Genomic DNA, 20,755 nt, shown 5'->3' with positions numbered 1-20,755 from the left:
GTGTAGCAACTGATATTTCTGTGTAATTCTTGTAGCTGCATTTTTAGCCTGGTCCCCTAGAAATGTTCTTGTTTAATCTGATGATTAGCCAAGAATTTTGCCATAGATTACACTCAGAATTGGGGCCTGCTGTCTCTGTACTGTCTTTGCTTCATGAGCTTACTCCCTAATTTTTCAGCCTTAGGCTCTGTACTCTGACTCCCTAAGTCAGGAAAAATTCAGATTTCTGCCACCGGTGCAACACAAGGTTGAGGAATTCAGAGATCACCTCTTTCAAAGATGGAAGCCCTGCCTCTCTGACCTCTGTTTTTTTTACCATGCTCTCTGGAACCTTCATGTGTGGTATGTGTAGTTTAGAGGTTCAGTCAGGGGTTTTAGTACAGTTTCTAGATAGGTTGTGGGTTTCACTATCTTCTGTGGTTTTCTTTTTTCTTTTTCCTTTTTTTTTTCTTCTGTGGTTTTCTTACTTTCCCCTTAAATTTTCAGGTAATTTTTCTATCCTGAACTCTGTTCTTTGCCAGTATAAGAAAATAAGACTGAGATTTTCCACTGCCACTTTCCTCTGCTATGGAGGTCAGTGAATGCCCTCAGGCAAAAATTTGAAAAAGCTGCAAACTAAAAAAAAATTAAAAATAAATAAAATAAAAAAATAAAAAGCTGCAAACTCACAATTCTTATCACTTCCAATTGCTGTTTTTCAAGAGTAAGCTCTCCTCTAGCTTTTGTCTGCTTTTGGATCCTTTCCAGTTTTTTTAAATATATATATTTTTACATATTTTAAAACTATTATCTGTGGGAGGATTCAGGAGACCACTTTACTCTGCCACCATTACTGGAAATTTCTCCTGAGGGGTGGATTTTAAAATATTAAGGATCTAATACTTGTGAAGCTAAAATGCATCTGGGTCTTGGAGAAAAGAAACTAAGATGACTCCCATGTTTCTAGCTTGACTTGAGGGACTAACTACAGTGGTGTCAAAAACTAAGACAGACTACAAAGGAGCGACTTTAGAAAATAACAGGCAAGTTATGTTTCAAACATACTGAACCTGAGGTACAGCTAGGAAATTCAAATAGAGACCCAGGGTTGGAATCAAGTTCCCAAAGATATCAGCTGAAGCCAAGGGAATAAATAAGCTTGCCCAAGAAGAGCAAGTAAGGAAAGGAAACAAGGCTTAAAAACAGAATACTTGGGAATAACAATGCTCCTGTAATGAGGAAAAATGTCAATTAATTAAAACTGACCCAGAAATAACAGAGATAACAGAACTGGTAGACAAAGGTATTAAAATAATTACTATGATTGCATTCCATATATTCAAGAAGCTATAGAAAAGACTGCATGACTGCATATACTAAATAGAGACACAAGTTATTTTTATTTTTTTAAGATTTTATTTTTTATTTATTTCAGAGAGAAAGTGAGAGAGAGAGAGAAAGCACAAGTGGGGTAGGGAGAAGCAGCCTGTCCCCTGAGAAGGGAGCCCAACTTGGGGCTTCATCCAGGACCCTGGTATCATGACCTGAGCCAAAGGCAGATGCTCAACTGACTGAGCCACCCAAGTGCCCCTAGACACAGATTTTTTTTTTAAAGACCCAAATTAGGGGCACCTGGGTGGCTCAGCTGGGTAAGCGTCCATCTCTTTGTTTCAGCTCAGGTCACGATCTTGAGGTTGTGAGTTCAAGCCCTATGTCAGGCTCTGCACCCAGTGAGGAGTCTGTGTGAGATTCTTTCCCCCTTCTTCTCCCTCCCCCTCTGGTCCTCCTTCCTCACACTCTTGGCTCTAAAATAAGTAAGTAAAACCTTAAAAAAAAAAAGACCTAAATCAAGCTTCTAGAGATGAATAATATAATGTCTGAGATGAAAAATGCACTGTAGAAATTTTTTTGAATCACTGCTCTGATGAAAGTACATTTATCCTGGCTTATGTATAAACACACACATAAAAATACACTGTAAAGATTTAATGGCAAGGTAGACAATGCAGAAGAAAATATCAGTAAACTTAAAGACATATCAACAGAAATGATTCAAAATGAAACATACAGAGAAAAAAAAGAAATGAACAAAGCAGCAGCAACTTACAAAAAATTTCAAATATACTTCAAAATATGAATATACTTCAAAAAATTTCAAATATACTTCTAATTGGAATTCTCAAAGGAGAGACAGAAAAATATTTGAAAAAATAATGGTCAATAATTTCCAAATTTGATGAAAACTATAAACCCACATTTGAATATGAATTTGAGCTTATGCTCCAAGCATAAGAAACATAAAGAAAACCACACCAAAGAATAACGTAATAAAGTTACTTAAAACAGTTATAAAGAAAAAATCTTAAAAGCAGCCAGAGAAAAAAGACACATTATGTATAGAGGAAAAAAAATATAAAAATTACAGATTTTTCAATGAAACAACACAAGCTAGAAGACACTGTCACAGTATCTTTAAAGTATTGAAAGCGAAACAAAAAACAAAAAGAAAACCTCTGCCAACTTAGATTTACTTAAATAGCGAAATAATTTTTCAAAGAGGAAACTGAAATGAAGACTTTGCAGACATATGAAAGTTGAAAGAATTCACCACCACAAACCTACACTGCAAGAAATGATAAAGGCAGTTCTTCAAGACAAGGAAAAATGATACCAGACAGAAACCTGGCTCTACATAAAGTAATAAAGAGCACTGAAAATAGTAACTAATTGGTTATATATTTCTTCTTTTAATTTAAATCTCTTTAAAAGATACTTGGCTATTTAGGGCAGCCCCGGGTGGCTCAGCGGTTTAGCGCCCCCTTCAGCCCAGGGCATGATCCTGGAGACCTGGGATCGAGGCCCAGGTCGGGCTCCCTGCATGGAGCCTGTTTCTCCCTCTGCCTGTGTCTCTATGCCTCTGTGTGTGTGTGTGTGTGTGTGTGTGTGTGTGTGTGTGTGTGTGTGTCTCATTAATAAATAAATAAAATCTGTAAAAGAAAAAGATAACTGGCTATTTAAAGCAAAAATAATGGTAATGTATGCTATGGTTTATAACATATGCAGAAGTAAAATGTATGACAATAGAACAAAGACTGAACAGAGAAAATGGAAGAAAACTGTTGTTGTTGTTTTTTTAAGAGATTTTATTTATTTATTCATGAGACACACACAGAGAGAGGCAGAGACACAGGCAGAGGGAGAAGCAGGCTCCTCGCAGGGAGCCTGATGTGGGACTCGATCCCAGAACTCCAGGAACACACCCTGAGCCAAAGGCAGATGTCCAACCACTGAGCCACCCAGGCATCCCTAGAAGAAAACTGTTTCATTTGAAGGTAGTTCTTGATAAACTAATGATGTCAGCTATAAAAACTTTATATACCAACCAGTAAAACCACGTAACAAAGAATTATAACTAGAAATTTTTTTAATGCTGCTGTAAAAAATTGCCACACACTTAGCAGCCCAGGCCATAAAAAATGTATTCTCTTAAGTTCTGCAGAATACTAATCCAGCACAGATCTCACTGGACTAAAATCAAGGGGTTAACAGGGGTATAGTCCTCTGTGGAGGCTGTAGGAGAGAATCCTTTTTCCTTGCTTTTTCCATTTTCTAGAGGCCATCCACTTTCCTTGGTTTATGGCCCCCTTCCTCTTTCTTCAAAGCAAGCAATGTTACATGTCTCTATGTCCTTCTTCCATAGTTACATCATCCTCTTCCACTTTTAAGCACCCTTATGTTTAAATTGGGCCTACCAGAAACTGCAGGGTAATCTATTTTAAGGTGAACTTTTAACAACCTTAATTCCATCTGCAACCCCTCCTCCTCTTTGCTACATAACATAACAAATTCATAGGTTCCTGAGAGTAGGACATTGACCTCCTTAAGGGGACCATTACTCTGTCTATTCCCACTAATAAATCAACAAAAGGAGATAAAATGGAATAAAAAAAATACTCAGTTTATTCAAGGGAGAGCATAAAAAAAGGAATAAAATGAATGAACACATGGAACAGAAATAAATACTAAGTAGGTAGATTTGAATCCAATCACATCAGTAGTCACATTAAATAGTCAATACACGCCAATTAATCAGCAGACATTGTCAGATTGGATACAAAGCAACATCCAGCTTATGCAGCCTATAAGAAATCTACTTAAAATATAAAAACACATATAGGTTAAAGGTAAAAACATGGAAAAAGATACATTATGCTAATACTAACCAAAAGAAAGCCTGATTGGCTATACTAATATCAGACAAAACAGATTTCAGAGCAAAGAATATTAAAAGAGATAAAGAAGATAATTTTATGATGATAAAAGGGTCAATTCACCCAGAGGACATAACAATTCTAAGCATTTACACAACTAATAAAACTTTGAAAGGACATGAAGCAGAAGCTGATCTAACCGGAGAAACATATATCCACAAATCCAATGTGCTCTTTCATTGCCTCTCTAAGTGACTAATAGAAACTGAGTAAGGATACAGAAGATCTGAACAACAGTAACCAATTCGGCCTCTTTGACATTTATAGAACACTCACCCAACCATAATAGCATAATAGCAGAATACATATTCTTTTCAAACACACAAGGAACATTTACCAGGATGGACCATTTTCTGAGCCAGAAAATTGGTCTCAATGCATTTAAAAGGATTCAAGTAAGGCAAATAATAAGAGACACTGAACTCTATGAAACAGAGGGGAGGTGGATGGGGTATGGGGTAACTGGCTGATGGGTATTAAGGAGGGCACCTGATGCAATGAGCACTGGGTGTTATATGTAACATATGAATCACTAAGTTCCACCTCTGAAATTAATTCAAAATTGTAAAAAAAAAAGAGGGGGCAATTCAAGTTATACAACATTCACTGCCTATAATACATTAAGTTACTAATCAATAATACCACAATATCTGGAACCTGTCTCCCAAAATATCTGGAAACTATATAACATACTTCTAAATAACCCAAAGGTCAAAGAAGTAGTCAAAAGAGAAATTTAAAAGTATTCTGAACTGAATGAAACTGTAAACACAAAATACAAAATTTGTATGATGCAGCTAAAGCAATACTTAGAAGGAAATTTATAGCTTTAAAATGCCTATGTTAGAAAAGAAGTCTCAAATTAATGATTGAGATTGTATCTTAAGAACCTAAAAAAAGGGATCCCTGGGTGGCGCAGCGGTTTGGCGGCTGCCTTTGGCCCAGGGCGTGGTCCTGGATATCGGGGATCCAATCCCACATCAGGCTCCCGGTGCATGGAGCCTGCTTCTCCCTCTGCCTGTGTCTCTGCCTCTCTCTCTCACTGTGTGCCTATCATAAATAAATAAAAGTTAAAAAAAAAAAAAAAAAAGAACCTAAAAAAAGAGGGCAGGTGGCTCAGCGGTCTAGCGCTGTCTTCGGCCCGGGGTATGATCCTTGAGACCTGGGATCGAGTCCCATGTCAGGCTCCCTGCGTGGAGCCTCTTTCTCCCTCTGCCTGTGTCTCTGCCTCTCTCCCTCTCAGTGTCTCTCATGAATAAATAAATAAAATCTTAAAAAAAAAAAAAAAAAAGAACCTAGAAAAAGAGCAAATGAAATCTAAATTATGAAAAAGAAATAAGATTAAAGCAGAAATCAATAACAGAAAAGCACTAGAGAAAAATGAATGAAGCCAAAGATTAAGAAAATCTAGCAAGGGGCAGCCCAGATGGCTGAGGTTTAGTGCAACCTTCAGTCCAGCCTTCAGTCCAAAGGCGTGATCTCAGAGACCTGCGATCCAGTCCCGCATCGGGCTCCCTGCATGGAGCCTACTTCTCCTTCTGCCCCTCTCTTCTGTGAGTCTCTATGAATAAATAAATAAAATTTAAAAAAAAAGAAAGAAAATCTAGCAAGGCTGATGCAGGGAGAGAGGTGGGAAGGGAAAAAACACAAATTATCAATATCAGAAATTAAAGAGGTAACATCACTACAGGTTCTACAGGTATTACAAGGGCAATAAGGGAATGCTGTGAGCACTTTATGCCAATACATTTGACTACTGGGATAAAATGCACAAATTCCCTAAAAAACACAAGCTGCCAAACTACATAGTTTGAATTTATAGGTTAAAATTTTCCTGCAGGGGTACCTGGGGGACTCAGTTGGGAAAGCACCCAACTCTTGATTTCAGCTCAGGTCATGATCTCAGGGTCATGAGATCAAGTCCCATGTCTGGCTCCATGCCTAAGATTTTCTCTCTCCCTTTCTCTCTGCCCCTCCCTCACTCATGCTCTCTCTATATATATAAAAAAAAATAAAAGTAAGGTAACATAAAGTAAAATAAAATAAAATAAAATTTTCCTGCAAAGAGCTCCAGATAGCTTCACTGGGGAACTATATTGAATATTTTAAGGAATAAATAGTACCAATTCTGCATAAACTTTCCCAGGAAATGAAAAAAGAGTAAAAACTTCTCAGCTCATTCTATAAGACTAGCATGACTTTGATGTTAAAATCACAGGCTAATATCCCTCATGAACACAGACTCAAAATTCATAACAAAATTTCAGTAAATCAAATATAACAATATATAGAAAGGATAATATGCCATGACTAACTGGGGTTTATCTCAGGAATACAAGGTAATTTAACACTCAAAATCAATCAAGTTATTTACCATGTTAACACACTAAAAACAAAAATCCATATGATCATGTCAATAAATATAAAAGAAAGAATTTGACAAAACCCAGCATTTATTCCTGATACAAATTCACATTTACTAGGAATAGGAAAGTATACTTTCACCACTTTTATTCAACATTGTAATAGGGATTCTAGCCAGTGCAATAAGCAAGTAAAAGAAATAAAAGACATCCACATTGGAAAAGAAGCCAAATGGTCTTTTTTCACAGACATCATTATAAAGAGAAAATGTAAGGGAACCTACAAAAAAACTACCGCAATCAATCAGTGAGTTTCCAAGGTCTCAGGATAGAAGATCAATATACAAAAAGTAATTGTATCTCTATACACTAGGAACAAACTGATTTTTTTTTTAAACAGTTTCTTTTGGGGGGCATCTTAGAAACTGAATTTTTTAAATGCCAATTATAATAGCACCAAAAATCTGAAATACTGAGAAATAAATGTGACAAAACATGTCCAGATCAGTACCCTGAAAAGTACAACACATTGCTGAGAGAAATTAAAGATGATGTAAATGAAAAGAAAGATATACTATATTCATGGATCTGTAGACTATTATTAGGCTATCAATTCCCTCCAAATGAGCTACAGCCTCAAGAAAATCCCAATCAAAATCCTAGAAGGAAAAAAAAAAAATCCTAGAAGGCTTTTAAAAAATAAATTGATAAGGTGATACTAAAATTTATATGGGAATACAAAGGACCTCGAATAGCCAAAAAATTTCTGGTAAGAACAAAGTTGTAAGATTTACACATCATCTGAATAAAAGACTTATTACAAAGCTATCATTATCAGGACGCCTGGGTGGCTCAGTCAGTTAAGCATCTGCCTTCAACTCAGGTCATAATCCCAGGCCCCTTGGATGGAGCCCCATATTGGGCTCCCTGCTCAGCTGGGAGACTGCTTCTTCCTCTCCCTCTGCGCCTCGCCCTACCTGTGCCTGCTCTCTCTAGCTCTCTCGAATAAATGAATAAAATCTTTTCTTAAAAAAACAGAAAAATAAATAAAAAGAAAGAAAGAAAGAAAGAAAGAAAGAAAGAAAGAAAGAAAGAAAGCAAGCTATGAATATCAAGACAGTGTACTACTGGGGCACCTGGCCGGCTCAGTCAGTAGAATATATAGCTCTTGATAGATAATAGGTCATGAGTTTTTTGGTTTTTTTTTAAGATTTATTTATTTATTTATGATAGACATAGAGAGAGAGGTAGAGACACAGGCAGAGGGAGAAGCAGGCTCCATGCCGGGAGCCCGACGTGGGACTTGATCCCAAGACTCCAGGATCGCGCCCTGGGCCAAAGGCAGGCGCTAAACCGCTGAGCCACCCAGGGATCCCCATAGGTCATGAGTTTAAGTTAAGCCCCACACTGGGCTTAGAGCATTAAAAAAAAAAAAAAAAAAAGAGTGTAGTGTTGATATAGACAATGTATCCAATATAAACATATAAAATGATAGAAACAAGTAGAATCCAGAAATAGATTCATATACATATGGTTAACTGATTTTCAATGAAAGTGAAAAGCAATTCAGTGGAGAAAGGATAGAAAAAATATGATGCTAGCACAACTAGAAATTCATATGCCAAAAAACAAATAAAACCCTTCCATCCATAACTCCCACCATGTACAAAAACATTCTGGACCTAAATTTAAGAACTTAAAGCTATAACACCTCTAGAATTAGGAGAAAATCTAAAATACAATACCAAAGGCATGATCCATAAAGAAAAAATTGATAAACTAGACATCAAAATTATCTGCTCTTCAAAAGACACTAAGAAAATGAAAGACAAGCTACAGATTGAGAGAATATTTACAAATCAAATAGCTTATAAATGACTTATATGTAGAGGACATATGTAGGAGGACAACCCAGTTTTTTTAAATGGGGGAAAAAAACACTTTACCAAAAAATATATGAAAGGCAAATAATCAGGGCAGCCCTGGTAGCGCAGCGGTTTGGAGCCGCCTGCAGTCCGGGGTGTGATCCTGGAGAACCGGGATCGAGTCCCACGTTGGGCTCCCCCTGCATGGAGCATGCTTCTCCCTCTGCCTGTGTCTCTGCCTCTCTCTCTCTCTGTGTCTCTAATAAATAAACAAAATCTTAAAAAAAAAAAAAAAAGGCAAATAATCACATGAAATGATGTTCCACATCATGAGTTATGAAGACAATGCAAAGAAAAACTACAATGAGCTACTATTACACACCTATTACAATGTCCAAAATTAGACTCACCATACAATGTTTTGGTGAGAATGTGGAACACCTAGAACTTTTCATGTTACTAATGGGAATGTAAGATGGTACAACTGTTTGGAAGAAGCAGTTTGGCGGTTTCTTATAACATTAAATGTATACCTACACTGACCCAGCCACTCCACTCCCAGGTATCCAAGAGAAATTGAAGCATATTCCCAAAGACTTTTACACAAATGTTCCTAACAGCTTTACCTGTAGCCAAAAATCTAGAAACAATCCAAACATCCATCAACAGGTAAATAGATAAATGATATATCGATGCAGTGAAATACTATTTAGCAATTAATGGGAACCAACCACATACTGTGATGAACATCCAAATGTTATGCTTAGTCAAAGAATCCAGACTCAAAAGACTACATATTGCATGGTTCCCTTTATATGTAAAGTCTAGATAAGGCAAATTTATAGAGCAGATTAGTGGATGTTAATGGGGCTGGGAAAGGAAGTGGGGATGGCACAAGGGAAGTTTCTGGGGTAACAGAAATGTTAATAAATTGGATTGTGGTGATAAGATACAAGTCTATACTTACTAAAATTACTGAATTGTATGCTTAAAAGGAGTGAGTTTTATGGTATATAGATTATACCTCAATGGAGTTGTTAAAAATAAGAGTACATAATGTATGATTCCATTTATTTAAAAATTCTAGAAAATCTATAATAAGCTAAAGCAGATTAGTGGTTGCCTAGGGATAAGGGAGGGAGTAGGAAGGACAGATTATAAAGGGACAGGAGGAAACTAGGGGTAATGGGTATGTTCATTACCTTTCTTGTGGTAATGGTTTTATGGGTACATATATGTTAAAACAAATCAAATTGTACACTTTAAACCTGGTACATACAGTTTATGATATATCAATTACACTTCAATAAAGTCATTATTTTAGAAGTATGGTACCCACAGAAGAGCAAGCATTCGGCATGGCTGGAGTGGAAAGCAGATGGAGTAACAAAAGAGCAGTTCATATAACCAAAAATGTATTTTTAATGGCTGCACAATTTCTACTTTCCCTTATTAGACAAACCGCTTCAATTTTTTAATTAAATAAATAGCATCTCATCATTGTGTGTAAAGCTCTTTATTTAGGAAACGTTGCTTTAGACTAGATTCCCAGAAATAGAAAAAGAGTATAAATATTTTTAAGCGGGCAGCCCTTGTGACTCAGCGGTTTAGCACCACCTACAGCCCAGGGCCTGATCCTGGAGACCTGGGATCAAATCCCATGTCAGGCTCCCTGCATGGAGCCTGCTTCTCCCTCTGCATGTGTCTCTGCCTCTCTCTCTCTCCTCTCTGTGTATTCTCATGAATAAATAAATAAAATCTTTAAAAATATATATATTTTTAAGCAAGGCAGGCAGATTTTTATTTTTAAAGAAAGAACTTGTTTATTATTTATTATTATTAATTTTTAAAGAAAGGAAGGGATGCCTGGGTGGCTCAGCAGTTGAGCATCTGCCTTGGGCTCAGGGTGTGATCCCAGGGTCCAGGATCGAGTCCCGCATCGGGCTCCCTGTGAGGAGCCTGCTTCTCCCTTTGCCTGTGTCTCTGTCTCTGTGTGTCTCTCATGAATAAATAAAATCTTTTGTAAAAAATAAAAATAAAGAAGCAGGAAGAGGAGATAGGGAGCAAATGATTTTACTTCAGAAACTACAGAGTAATACTAAAAATTTGTAGAGAATGATACAGCGTTGAAACTTGGGCGAAATTTCCTTGGGCCATTTTTTTTTCTGGCACTTGACAGAAATCATAAAAACCAACCTAATTCCAAACTAACCATAAGTCATATAATCATGCCCCCAGGTGTAGACCTGTTTCATCTTCAAAGCAGCTTTGTCAAAAAAAAAAAAAAAAAAGAAAGAAAAAGAGAAAAGAAAGAAGAGAAAGAAAGAAAGAAAGAAAGAAAGAAAGAAAGAAAGAAAGAAAGAAAGAAAGAAAGAAAGAAAGAAAAATTAAAGCAGCTTTGTTCAGAATGATGCAAGGCTTCTATACACATTCTCTTTCTCCATATTGCTATTTCTCCCTCCCTCCTTCTCCTGCTTCTTCCTTCTCCCTTCCTCCAAGGCCCCACTTGGAGCTGCCCTCTCCTAATCAAGCAAGCCAACCCAGTGATTAATACCATAATTCGAGATGACTCGAAAAACCTCCATCATGAGCTACCATTTTGAGTATCAGAAGTCTGCAGGGCCCGCACAGGATGTTCACACTTACCAGGGTCATGTCATCACAGTCCAGGTAGGGGGCCCTCCTTGGTAATACACATGCTACCCAGGTGACTACTTAATACTAAAGAATGGGGGCAGCCCAGGTGGCTCAGCGGTTTAGCGCCCCCTTCAGCCCAGGGCGTGATCCTGGAAACCCGGGATCGAGTCCCACGTCCGGCTCCCTGCGTGGAGCCTGCTTCTCCCTCTGCCTGTGTCTCTGCCTCTCTCTCTCTCTCTGTGTCTCTCATGAATAAATAAATAAAATATTAAAAAAAAAAGATGATGTTAATTATTAAAAAAATACTAAAGAATGGTTCACATTGAATTTTCAACACATTTTGATTGGTGTCACAACTGTATTCACATAAAATAAAAACTACCACTGTCATTAACAAAAATCCTACTACAGTAAAGACAGTGTCCTCCTGCAACAGCAAAGCCAATGGGGTTTAAAGACATATCCCAACCAGTTCTCAGCAACTGAAGCTGCGGCTGGAGAAAAGAGTGGGGTTTATCTCTGTAGCAGTTACAAAGTTAGGCCTCCTCATAATCTCCTGCAGGAGTGTTAGCTAAAAGCTGGTTTTGAGACTTTGTTCCCATGGCTCAAGTTGTGCCAGTTAGTAAGGCTCTGCTAACCCATCCACACTAAAGCATTCATTACCTCTTGCCTCCTAAGTTAACAAAGTGGCCAACAAACACATTTTCAAATTCATTTGACATAGCAAAAGCCAAATAAGCAGATAAAAAGAACCAGAACACTTAGGAGATGAGAGCAGAAAGTGAGCAGTTATGGGGGAAAAATAAGGAAAAGGTATTATAGTCCAGGCACTAATACTTGTGAGAAAGGAACAGTACAATCGCAGGATCTCTGCACACCCACACACAACAAGGACGTGGGCTGCCCAATTTTTCTCTTGATGCAATAAGCCAGTCACGTGAGGTTAGAAACGGGGAGTGGAGGGCTGGGGTGGCGGGGGCGCTTCGCCTATATGCACGCACACAGAAGGGCGCTGATCACCAAGGCGCAGGAGAGCCACGCAAATTATCCAGGCCAGAGGGCTGGAAGGGCGTGTGGGGCTAAACAATTTTTGGTGAAAGTTATTAGCCTGTCTGCTGCTCAAGTAACTGAGAATGAGGATCTGGGGAGAACTAGGCCCTGAGAAATTCCAAAGATGTCAGGAAATAACAGAAGAATAAATGAGCCCTTGGCAAAAGTTTCACAAGCTAAAGGATTACAAGAAAGATTTTTTAAAAACAAAAACAAAGTGATCAAGCAAAAAACCCTGAAAACCAAACCAAACGAAAAACCTGGAAGAAGAGAAACAGAACTGCTTGGGTTTCTGTCTTAGGTTATGCAAGGCTCTTCTCTGTCACTGCCTACACCCTACACCTCTAACTGCTGGTAAGCTGTAAGCTCCGGCTTTATGTAGAGTCAGCACAAGAATCTTCCGCAGTGAAAAAGGCAACAGAGAGGTGCCCAAAGGCTTGACTTCTTTCTCCTCGCAGTCCTCTGTCCCACAGGAACGCGCTGGCTTCTATGGGTTGAAATGCTGTGGCTGTTGTCTGGAAACGGGGGGATGGTGGTGGCAGAGAAAGGAGCACCTCCTGAAGCCAAACCTTGTATGTGGGGATACCTAACTGCACCTTCAGTTCCTGAGCTCCGAGAACACTCCTCCTCCTTCACAAAGCTGGGCTGGCAGCAGTTAATTGCCAGTGGCTGAACTGCAACAAGCTCCTCCTGCCAATAACTCAAAGGTTCCCAGCACAGAAAGGATAAAATACTTAAACCAAGCAGTACAAGCCTCTCCTTCTTTAAGCTGATAAACGGGAATAAATTGGTGACATTCCTTTCCATTTCTGGAATTGCAAAAGGTCCATAATACCTGCTCTTAGATACAATATATGGATGTTTCCAAAAGGAATGAAGAATGCTACTGACCCAATGCCTTTGCAGGATTGCAGGCATCGCAGGCAAGATGAGCAATGTAGGATACGATTTCTTACCACTTTGGAGGCAGAGTTGCTTGACCTACCTTAGTGCGAACAGTACAAACTAGAAACTAGTACCGTTAGCCAGCCATCCCTAATTAGAAGGAGAAGATCTGCAGCGTTTATACTTCTTTCCCTTTCCCTAGTGCATTAAGCAGAGGTTTCAATTGCAAGGCCTCTCCTAAAAGAAATGTCTACCAGTTCATCATCCTGAATGCACAAGGTGGTTCTAGCACCTACGGCCTTCAGGATAAGCTCCTAAGCGTGGCATGTAAGGTCAAATGTAATCTGTATGGAGCTGAAGCCTTCACTCTGCCCTATTTTTTTTAACAGTGCCTGCAGTTCTCAGCAAGCAATGCCAATCTACATAATGCCTCTGTGCAACACTGCACCAACGCCCCCCTCCCACTCTTGGGGCTCACAGTTCAAGTTCAATATTCCTCCCCCCATGTCCACCCCCTCTCCATGTTAGACCATAAAACTCCAGATTCTTTTCACTAGTATCAATTTCTTGCCCCTGTCCACTGCAGGTGAACAAGAAGAGAAACAACCCCCCTACTCGCCCAGACAACACAGTCCCAGGATCTTCCTTCCAGGGTACACGTGAATTCCCTAAGGCCCAAATTTGAATTTTCACCATCTTCCAGGACACTGTCACATTACCATATTTCTCATTTTACTGGTCTATTTCTCATTTTACTGATCATGATCATCTGGGATTGTGCTGCAGCCAACTCATCTGAGCTGGCTGTGCCCATGTCTCCCAACTCTTTATTCTGTGATTCATGTCGGCATCTCCAAACTAGTCACGATGGTTGTATTTACACGATGGAAACTGCCAATGTCTACAACTCAGGGCTTGTTGTTTTTTTTTTTGGGGGGGTGGTAAGTATGGGGGGGAATCCAGTTGTTAAACATTTACTACATCATAATGTTTTCCCTAAATGACCTATACTTCCTCTCCTGTGAGACTTAACTTCCTTTTCTTTCTCCCCCCAAATTGCATTGAATCACTTAGAATTTCTCTTCTATGATCAAAAATCACCTAGATGCTCAGTCATTTCATGCTTTATTCCCTATGCCTCCTGCAGGACAGGCTACAGAACTTGCAGGATACAGTACAAAATGAAAATGTGGGGTCCCTGTTCAAAAAGTATTCAGAATTTCAAGACAATGACAGCAGAGCAGTAAACCGAGAACAGGGTCTTTCTAAATGTGGGGACTTGTACAGCTGCACAGGTCCTGTGCCCATAAAGTGGTCCCTGACCACCTATTCTTAACTGTGAGTGTGCGCTTCCCTAAGGATACTATTTCCCACATTATCTCTGCAGTATGAGGGCCCCTTACTCTCCCCACATTTCAGGATCGAAGGTGGGTTCATATTTTACTTGCTCCCCCCTCCCCAATGCCCTTTGCAGACCATTCCTCTTCTGGTTTTTCTGTAAAACCTCTCCCCTCTGCCATCTTGTTGCACATCAACTCTCACCACAGCTGTCCTCTCCCCCTCCTACTTTGCTAAGGGCTTTGACATCTGGCTCTCAAAACTCCTCTTTACCCCAAGTCCCTGCTTCAAGAGTAATAGGGTTAAGAGGACAGACTGGATAGAATCAGACTACCTAGGTTCAAGTCGTGGTACTAACTATATACCAGCTGTTGTTGCCTTGGCCATGCTCCTTAACCTCTCTTTCCCTGAGTTTCCTCATTTATAAAATAGAGATGGTCAGTAGTACTTCATAGGATTTGTTGTATAGATTAAGAGTTTAAACATATCAAGGGTTCAGAACAGTACCTGGCACATAGTAAGTGCTCACTCAGTAAACATTAGCTACTGCTATCATCATCATCATCATCATCATCATCATCATCACTAAAGTCTATCTCAGTCTCCATGGATAACCCTGCTTCCTGAGTTCTTTGAGCTCCTTGTCTCCAACTTCTACTCTACGCTGCCTCAGCAACCCTCTTCCATAGCTACACCTGGATCCTACAATCACCAGAACCTCTCCCCCTCCAAAATCTTAAATTCAAATATTTCATCCTCTGAGGACTACTTCCAGTCTTCCAGAACCCATTTACTGTGCCCCCCATATCTGCCTCTGATTGAAACCCCTAATGCCAAACTCCTCTATCATAGTCCCTCCTTTATCTGCCTCTTCTTATAGTCTCTCCTTAACCCACTCTCTTGACAACAACCTCAATTTCCTTCTGCACCAGACTGGTGAAGTTCCAACCTTGGGGAAATCAGACTATCAGCCTTTTCTTGACAGGGCTCCTGAGAGCTCCTGAGGAGACTCACACAACCTCGGCAATCAGTACCACTGTTATAAATTTGTAGTCTCCATTGTCAGTGCCACCAGCCATCTATTTCCTTACCTGCTTGGCTGTCTCCTTGTTCAAAGTGCTGTTTCAGATCCTGATCACTCTCTCCAAACCTCTGATTTTACTGCCCACTACCACTGACCTGTGCCCACTTCACCTATCTCTGCTTTTACCCCCAGGAAATGACCTATCCCACAACAGAATAACAGGAATGTGACTAGAATGACCACGATTTCCTCCTACTAGACCCATAAACCCACTTTAGCTACACCTCTATTCACCCATTTCTTCCTTCCTATCATAATCTCGGTCTTCTGCGCTCTGGATTCTAACCCACCTGGCCTCTAAGGCGCGGTTCTCAGTGTGTGTTTCTCAGACCAGCAGCAGCAGCACTCTCCAGGAACTTGGTGCAAATGCAAATTGTCAGGCCCCACTCTAGACCTACTAAATCAGAAACTCTGGAATTGGGGCCCAGCAGTCTGTTTGTAACAAGGCCTCCAGGTGACTCTGAAGGATGCTAAAGTTTGAGAATCACTGCTTTAAGGAAGTATTTGCTACTTATCCCCTTTCCTGTATTTTTAACCTCTTTCTTCAGGGCAACAGTTCCCCGCCTGAAGAGCCTCCCATCTGATTGCTCCACATACCTGCTTGCCCCTCTCCCATCTATTCACTGCACAGCAACATATCTGACCAAGTCATCCCCTGCTTAAAATTCTCTACTGACTTCTCACTGATCTGAAGATAAAGCCCAGTATCTTAAGAAGGCCCCAATGCTCCCCACAGCTCACAAGTCTCTTCTTCCACCTTTGGCTCTCTCTATTGAACAAGCCCAGCTCGTCTCAATTTCTTGATCTTGCCATGCTCTAGGGCACCCAACAAACTTTAAAATTGTTCTCTTTCTGCCCAAAATATTCTGCCTGCTTCTCTTCCACACTCCTTCTACCACCTTCTACTTTCTTTACTTAGGGTATTTAAGTTTACCCCTAACTCTCGATTCAGTCCCTATTAGATGCTCTCACGTAGCATTCTGCACTTACCCTCTCAAACCCACATCAAACTTAAAATTATTTAACTATTATAAGTGTAATGTTTGTTTTCCATACCAGAGCATAAGCTCTGTTGGGGTACAAATCATGTCTACCTTATTTACTATAATATCCCTAGTGGGGATGCCTAGATGGCTCAGTGATTGAGCGTCTGCCTTCAGCTTGGGTCATGATTCCGGGGTCCTGGGACTGAGTCCCGCAGCAGGTTCCCTGTGGGGAGCCTGCTTCTCCCTCTGCCTGTGTCTCTCATGAGTAAGTAAATAAAAAATCTTAAAAAAAATATTCCTAGTGCCTAGCTTAGTATAACACCTTGCACACAGTAAATGTGCAATAAATATCTGCCAACTGACTGAGCCTTTGCATACACTGTGCCTCTGTCCAGAATGTTTTTCACTACCTTTAATCTCCCAGCGAAATCTGACACATCTTTCAAGAAATAAATTAAAGATGGCTACCAGACAGGAGGTGGGCAGGAGGGATGGGTGAAATTGGTGAAGGAGATGAAGGGTACACTTACCTTGATGAGCACCAGGTGATGCATGGAACCGGGGAGTCACTATCCTGCACACCTGACACTAACCTAACACTGTACCTTTTCCACACTGGGCTTAGAATTTTAAAAGAAAAAAAAAAAGAATTTTAAAAGATTTTATAATCTAGTGTAGGTAATAAACACCTAAAGAGAAAAAAGAAATAATACAAATGTTTCTGAAAAAAAAAAAAAAACAAATGTTTCTGTGAAGCCTTCCCTGCACATACACACCACCTACCTGCTCAAGTGAGTCACTTCCTCTTTCCTATTCCTATTAAATTGTGTACATAACTCTACTAATGCAATAACTATACACCATTGTAAATACCTGTCTTTGTGTCTGGGTCTCCACTGGACTGTCAACTCCCTGAGGGCATGGACCATCTCTTGCTCACCTCTGCACCTCGTGCTTAGAAAAGTACCTCCTGGGCAGCCCCGGTGGCTCAACGGTTCAGCACTGCCTACAGCCCAGGATGTGATCCTGGAGTCCCGGGATCGAGTCCCACATCAAGCTCCCTGCGTGGAGCCTGCTTCTCCCTCTGCCTGTGTCTCTGCTTCTCTCTCTCCTCTCTGTGTATTCTCATGAATAAATAAATAAAATCTTAAAAAAAAAAAAGTACCTCCTCACGTTGACAACACATGTCTAAATGTTTATGGGTGTGTTAAACCTAAGACTGTACCTCTAATATTGCACTGAGATGTTTTTTTCCTAAGATTAAATCTGGATTCCAATTCTAGGTTTGTTATTCATTAGCTGCACAGTCAAACTGTTTAACCTCTTTGGGCCTCGGTTTCCTCACTAGGAAAATGGGGCTAACAGTACCAACTTGGAAATACTGCTATGGAAATTAAACAAAATGACACTGTACAACAATTAGCACACACAGTGCCTGGCATGTAGTAGCCTCCCCACTCTGGCTTCAGCTTGATAGAGACAACTAGGACAAAACAAATACAAAAATAAGCCACAGCAATCAAGGGAGGCTGAGTGCAGAATGAGTCACTGCTTTTAATCATTTGCTCAGGAAGATCAACAACGAAGAAACATAATATGCAGAATAAACCCTACTGGTGGTATCCCCCTTGGCATATAAAGCTTGGTAAGAACTCACCCCAGACTCTTGGCTAATAGCCACATCTGGCTCCTTACCCCAGTAGGTCAGGTCTTAGTCTAAGGTGCTAGGAATGGCTACTTTAGACTGGAAAAGAAGCCACCCCATAAGGAAGGTGTTTACACGTGGGAGATGGGGAAGAGGGAGGAGAGCTTGAATGTAACCACATCTATCAAGTGTTTTGCAGTCTGGCAGAAAATACCACAGACTTGTTGGTGAAGACAGACAGCACAGAACTGTACTTACCTGTAGCCAAGAACCAGCTTAGACTAGATAACAAGCACATTTCTGCTTTTACAATGGTCAGACTTGCATGCGGTGAACATCTCTAGGGTCCAATTATGCTTGTACATCTGGGCAGCACCCACAAAGATGACACCAGGCAGCTTTAAACATACACTCCTCAGCACAGAGTGCTGCCCACAAGCACCAGCTTCGCTGCTCATGTGTGCCAAATGTAAAAGCAGATTTAACAGTTTCTCTGTTCCTTATTCATAATGTGCTTACCTCTGCAGAACCACTGGTATTCAGATAACCTACTTCCTTGGAGTCATTCATTTCAGAATGCTGTGTCACTATATGTGTGGTTACTTCTTCGCTGGGACTCTCTCTCTTCCAAAGCTTCCTGGTTAAGCTCTGATGGTCACTGGAAGATACAGTGGGTCTGAGCAGAGCTCTGGGTAGTCTCTGTCTCCTCCAAGATGTTCTGCTCCAACCTAGCCCCAAAATATGTGGTACATCATCTTCAGGTGGAAAGCCCAAGTCATCTGCAGTTTGGAACTTTTTAAAAAACACCAGCATGGAATTGGAAGAGTCTGTCCTAAAAGCCCGGCAGCTCTGGGGACTGCTGCAGTCTGCCTGAATGCACATCCCTTCTAACCACCAAAAGGCATGGCAAGAAGAGTCCTGGCAGCAGGCAGCCCAACACAACTGGAGAGAGGAGGTTCCTTCAAGAAGCCGGAGGTGATTTTCTCCCCCAGATCTCAGGCCAACTCCAAATTCTGTCTTCGCTTGCTGGCACCTGCTCTCACTGGCATCTAAAAACAAGGAATGAAAACATTTTAAGATGTAATAAAAACAGACTACTGCTCTGTAAAGAGCCCTGAACACCAACATTTAAGGCTATTTTGAAGACTGGTTTTTAAGAGGGTGGGAAAGCTGTCTAGTAAGTGGAACAGAAGAAGCAAAATAGAGGGTTTTTTGGCTCAGGATGCTTTAGCTTGTAGAAGTACTGTTCCGCACCCATCACTGGTTCCCCTTCTCAATGAGTCCCTTCCACAAAGACCTTTTATACAGAACTCCAGTTCGTGAAACAGAAAAAAAACCAAACAGAACAGTTCTAGGGGATCCCTGGGTGGCGCAGCGGTTTGGCGCCTGCCTTTGGCCCAGGGCGCAATCCTGGAGACCCGGGATCGAGTCCCATGTCGGGCTCCCGGTGCATGGAGCCTGCCTCTCCCTCTGCCTGTGTCTCTGCCTCTCTCTCTCTCTCTCTCTCTCTCTGTGTGACTATCATAAATAAATAAAAATTAAAAAAAAAAAAAAGAACAGTTCTTCTGGAGGAAGTATAGGGAGGGATGGGCAGAGGCCCGCCACTTGGCCCTTCACTCACGTCCTGGCATTTCTCAGGGATGGTGTGAGCCCCACAAGACCAGGACAGGGAGCGAAACAAGAACAGCTCCCCCTCTGCCCCACGCTGACCTGCAGCAACACACACAGGCCTCGTGGCCTCCTACAGGTTATAGGTGTACCCACTTTCTAACCAATCGTTTGCCAGAGCCAGGTGGTTTTGCACATCACGGTAGCAGCCAGGGCAGAGGTCAGATTACCAAGAAGTTTAATGAGCAGAATTTGCTAGAATGAACTTCCTACTGACAAGCCGTGTCATGATAAGAAATAAAGGAACAGGAGTACAACAGTGACCTACCTACTGTGGTGAACATAAATAGCATGGTCCAAAATTCGGGCTAATGTTGCTTCTGGATAAACTTCTGGGCTACTGAATTATGTCAGGCGTGGCATTAATTTTCCTGAGGTATTACCTCACCTCTGTGTTCGTAGATGAAGAGAAGTCAAAGCATGTTCTAAATGAAAGCTGTTATACAGAGTTCATGTAAGGTCCTAGTTACATGGGTATCTGCACCAACTATGGTCGGGGTTATACGGGGCCAGAACCAGGGGGAGGCAAGATAGCTGCCTCGCACACAGAACCTACGAAGGTACACACTTTCAGAGTCACGTAAGTAGAGTTGGCTCACCCCATCTTGAGAGTGAGGGCCTCCTTGAAGTTTGCGCCCTAGGTGTCTCTTTCTTCACCCTAGCCCTGGCCCTGGGGTTAGAACGTAAAATATATTTTAAAATGACACACAGAAAATGTGCAGTAGAATCAAAACACTGAAGAGGTGGATAATCATGGATGCGTGTACACAAAACCGAAAGGGGGCTCTGACTAACCCAAAACAACAACGTGCTAATCAGCCACAGCCAACTTGACTCCCAGGAAATACTGACAAAATGTCCAGCAAACTCAATGTGCACACTAGTCAAATGAGAGCTAGGAGGAAAATAAAGGCAGGCTTCTGGATTACTGAGCAGGCGCTATGGAAGCCAATCTGCCATTGTTCATTAAAAGAAAAGAGAGAG

The 20,755-nt window shown here is 40.8% G+C and overlaps 1 protein-coding gene across 1 annotated transcript in view; it reads right to left on the bottom strand.

The window, feature by feature from the left end:
• The window catches only part of KIAA0319L (KIAA0319 like), a 112,593-nt gene that overhangs the window by 63,201 nt on the left and 28,637 nt on the right, over nt 1-20,755 (bottom strand). The window contains exon 3 of the mRNA XM_072771987.1: nt 18,623-19,152. Within this exon, the coding sequence (XP_072628088.1) occupies nt 18,623-19,152 (530 nt within the window). The remainder of the gene's footprint in view (nt 1-18,622; nt 19,153-20,755) is intronic.

This window comes from Canis lupus, chromosome 13 (genome assembly GCF_048164855.1).
Source record: "Canis lupus baileyi chromosome 13, mCanLup2.hap1, whole genome shotgun sequence".
NCBI lineage: Eukaryota > Metazoa > Chordata > Mammalia > Carnivora > Canidae > Canis > Canis lupus.
This window is presented reverse-complemented; position numbering and strand designations above follow the sequence as displayed.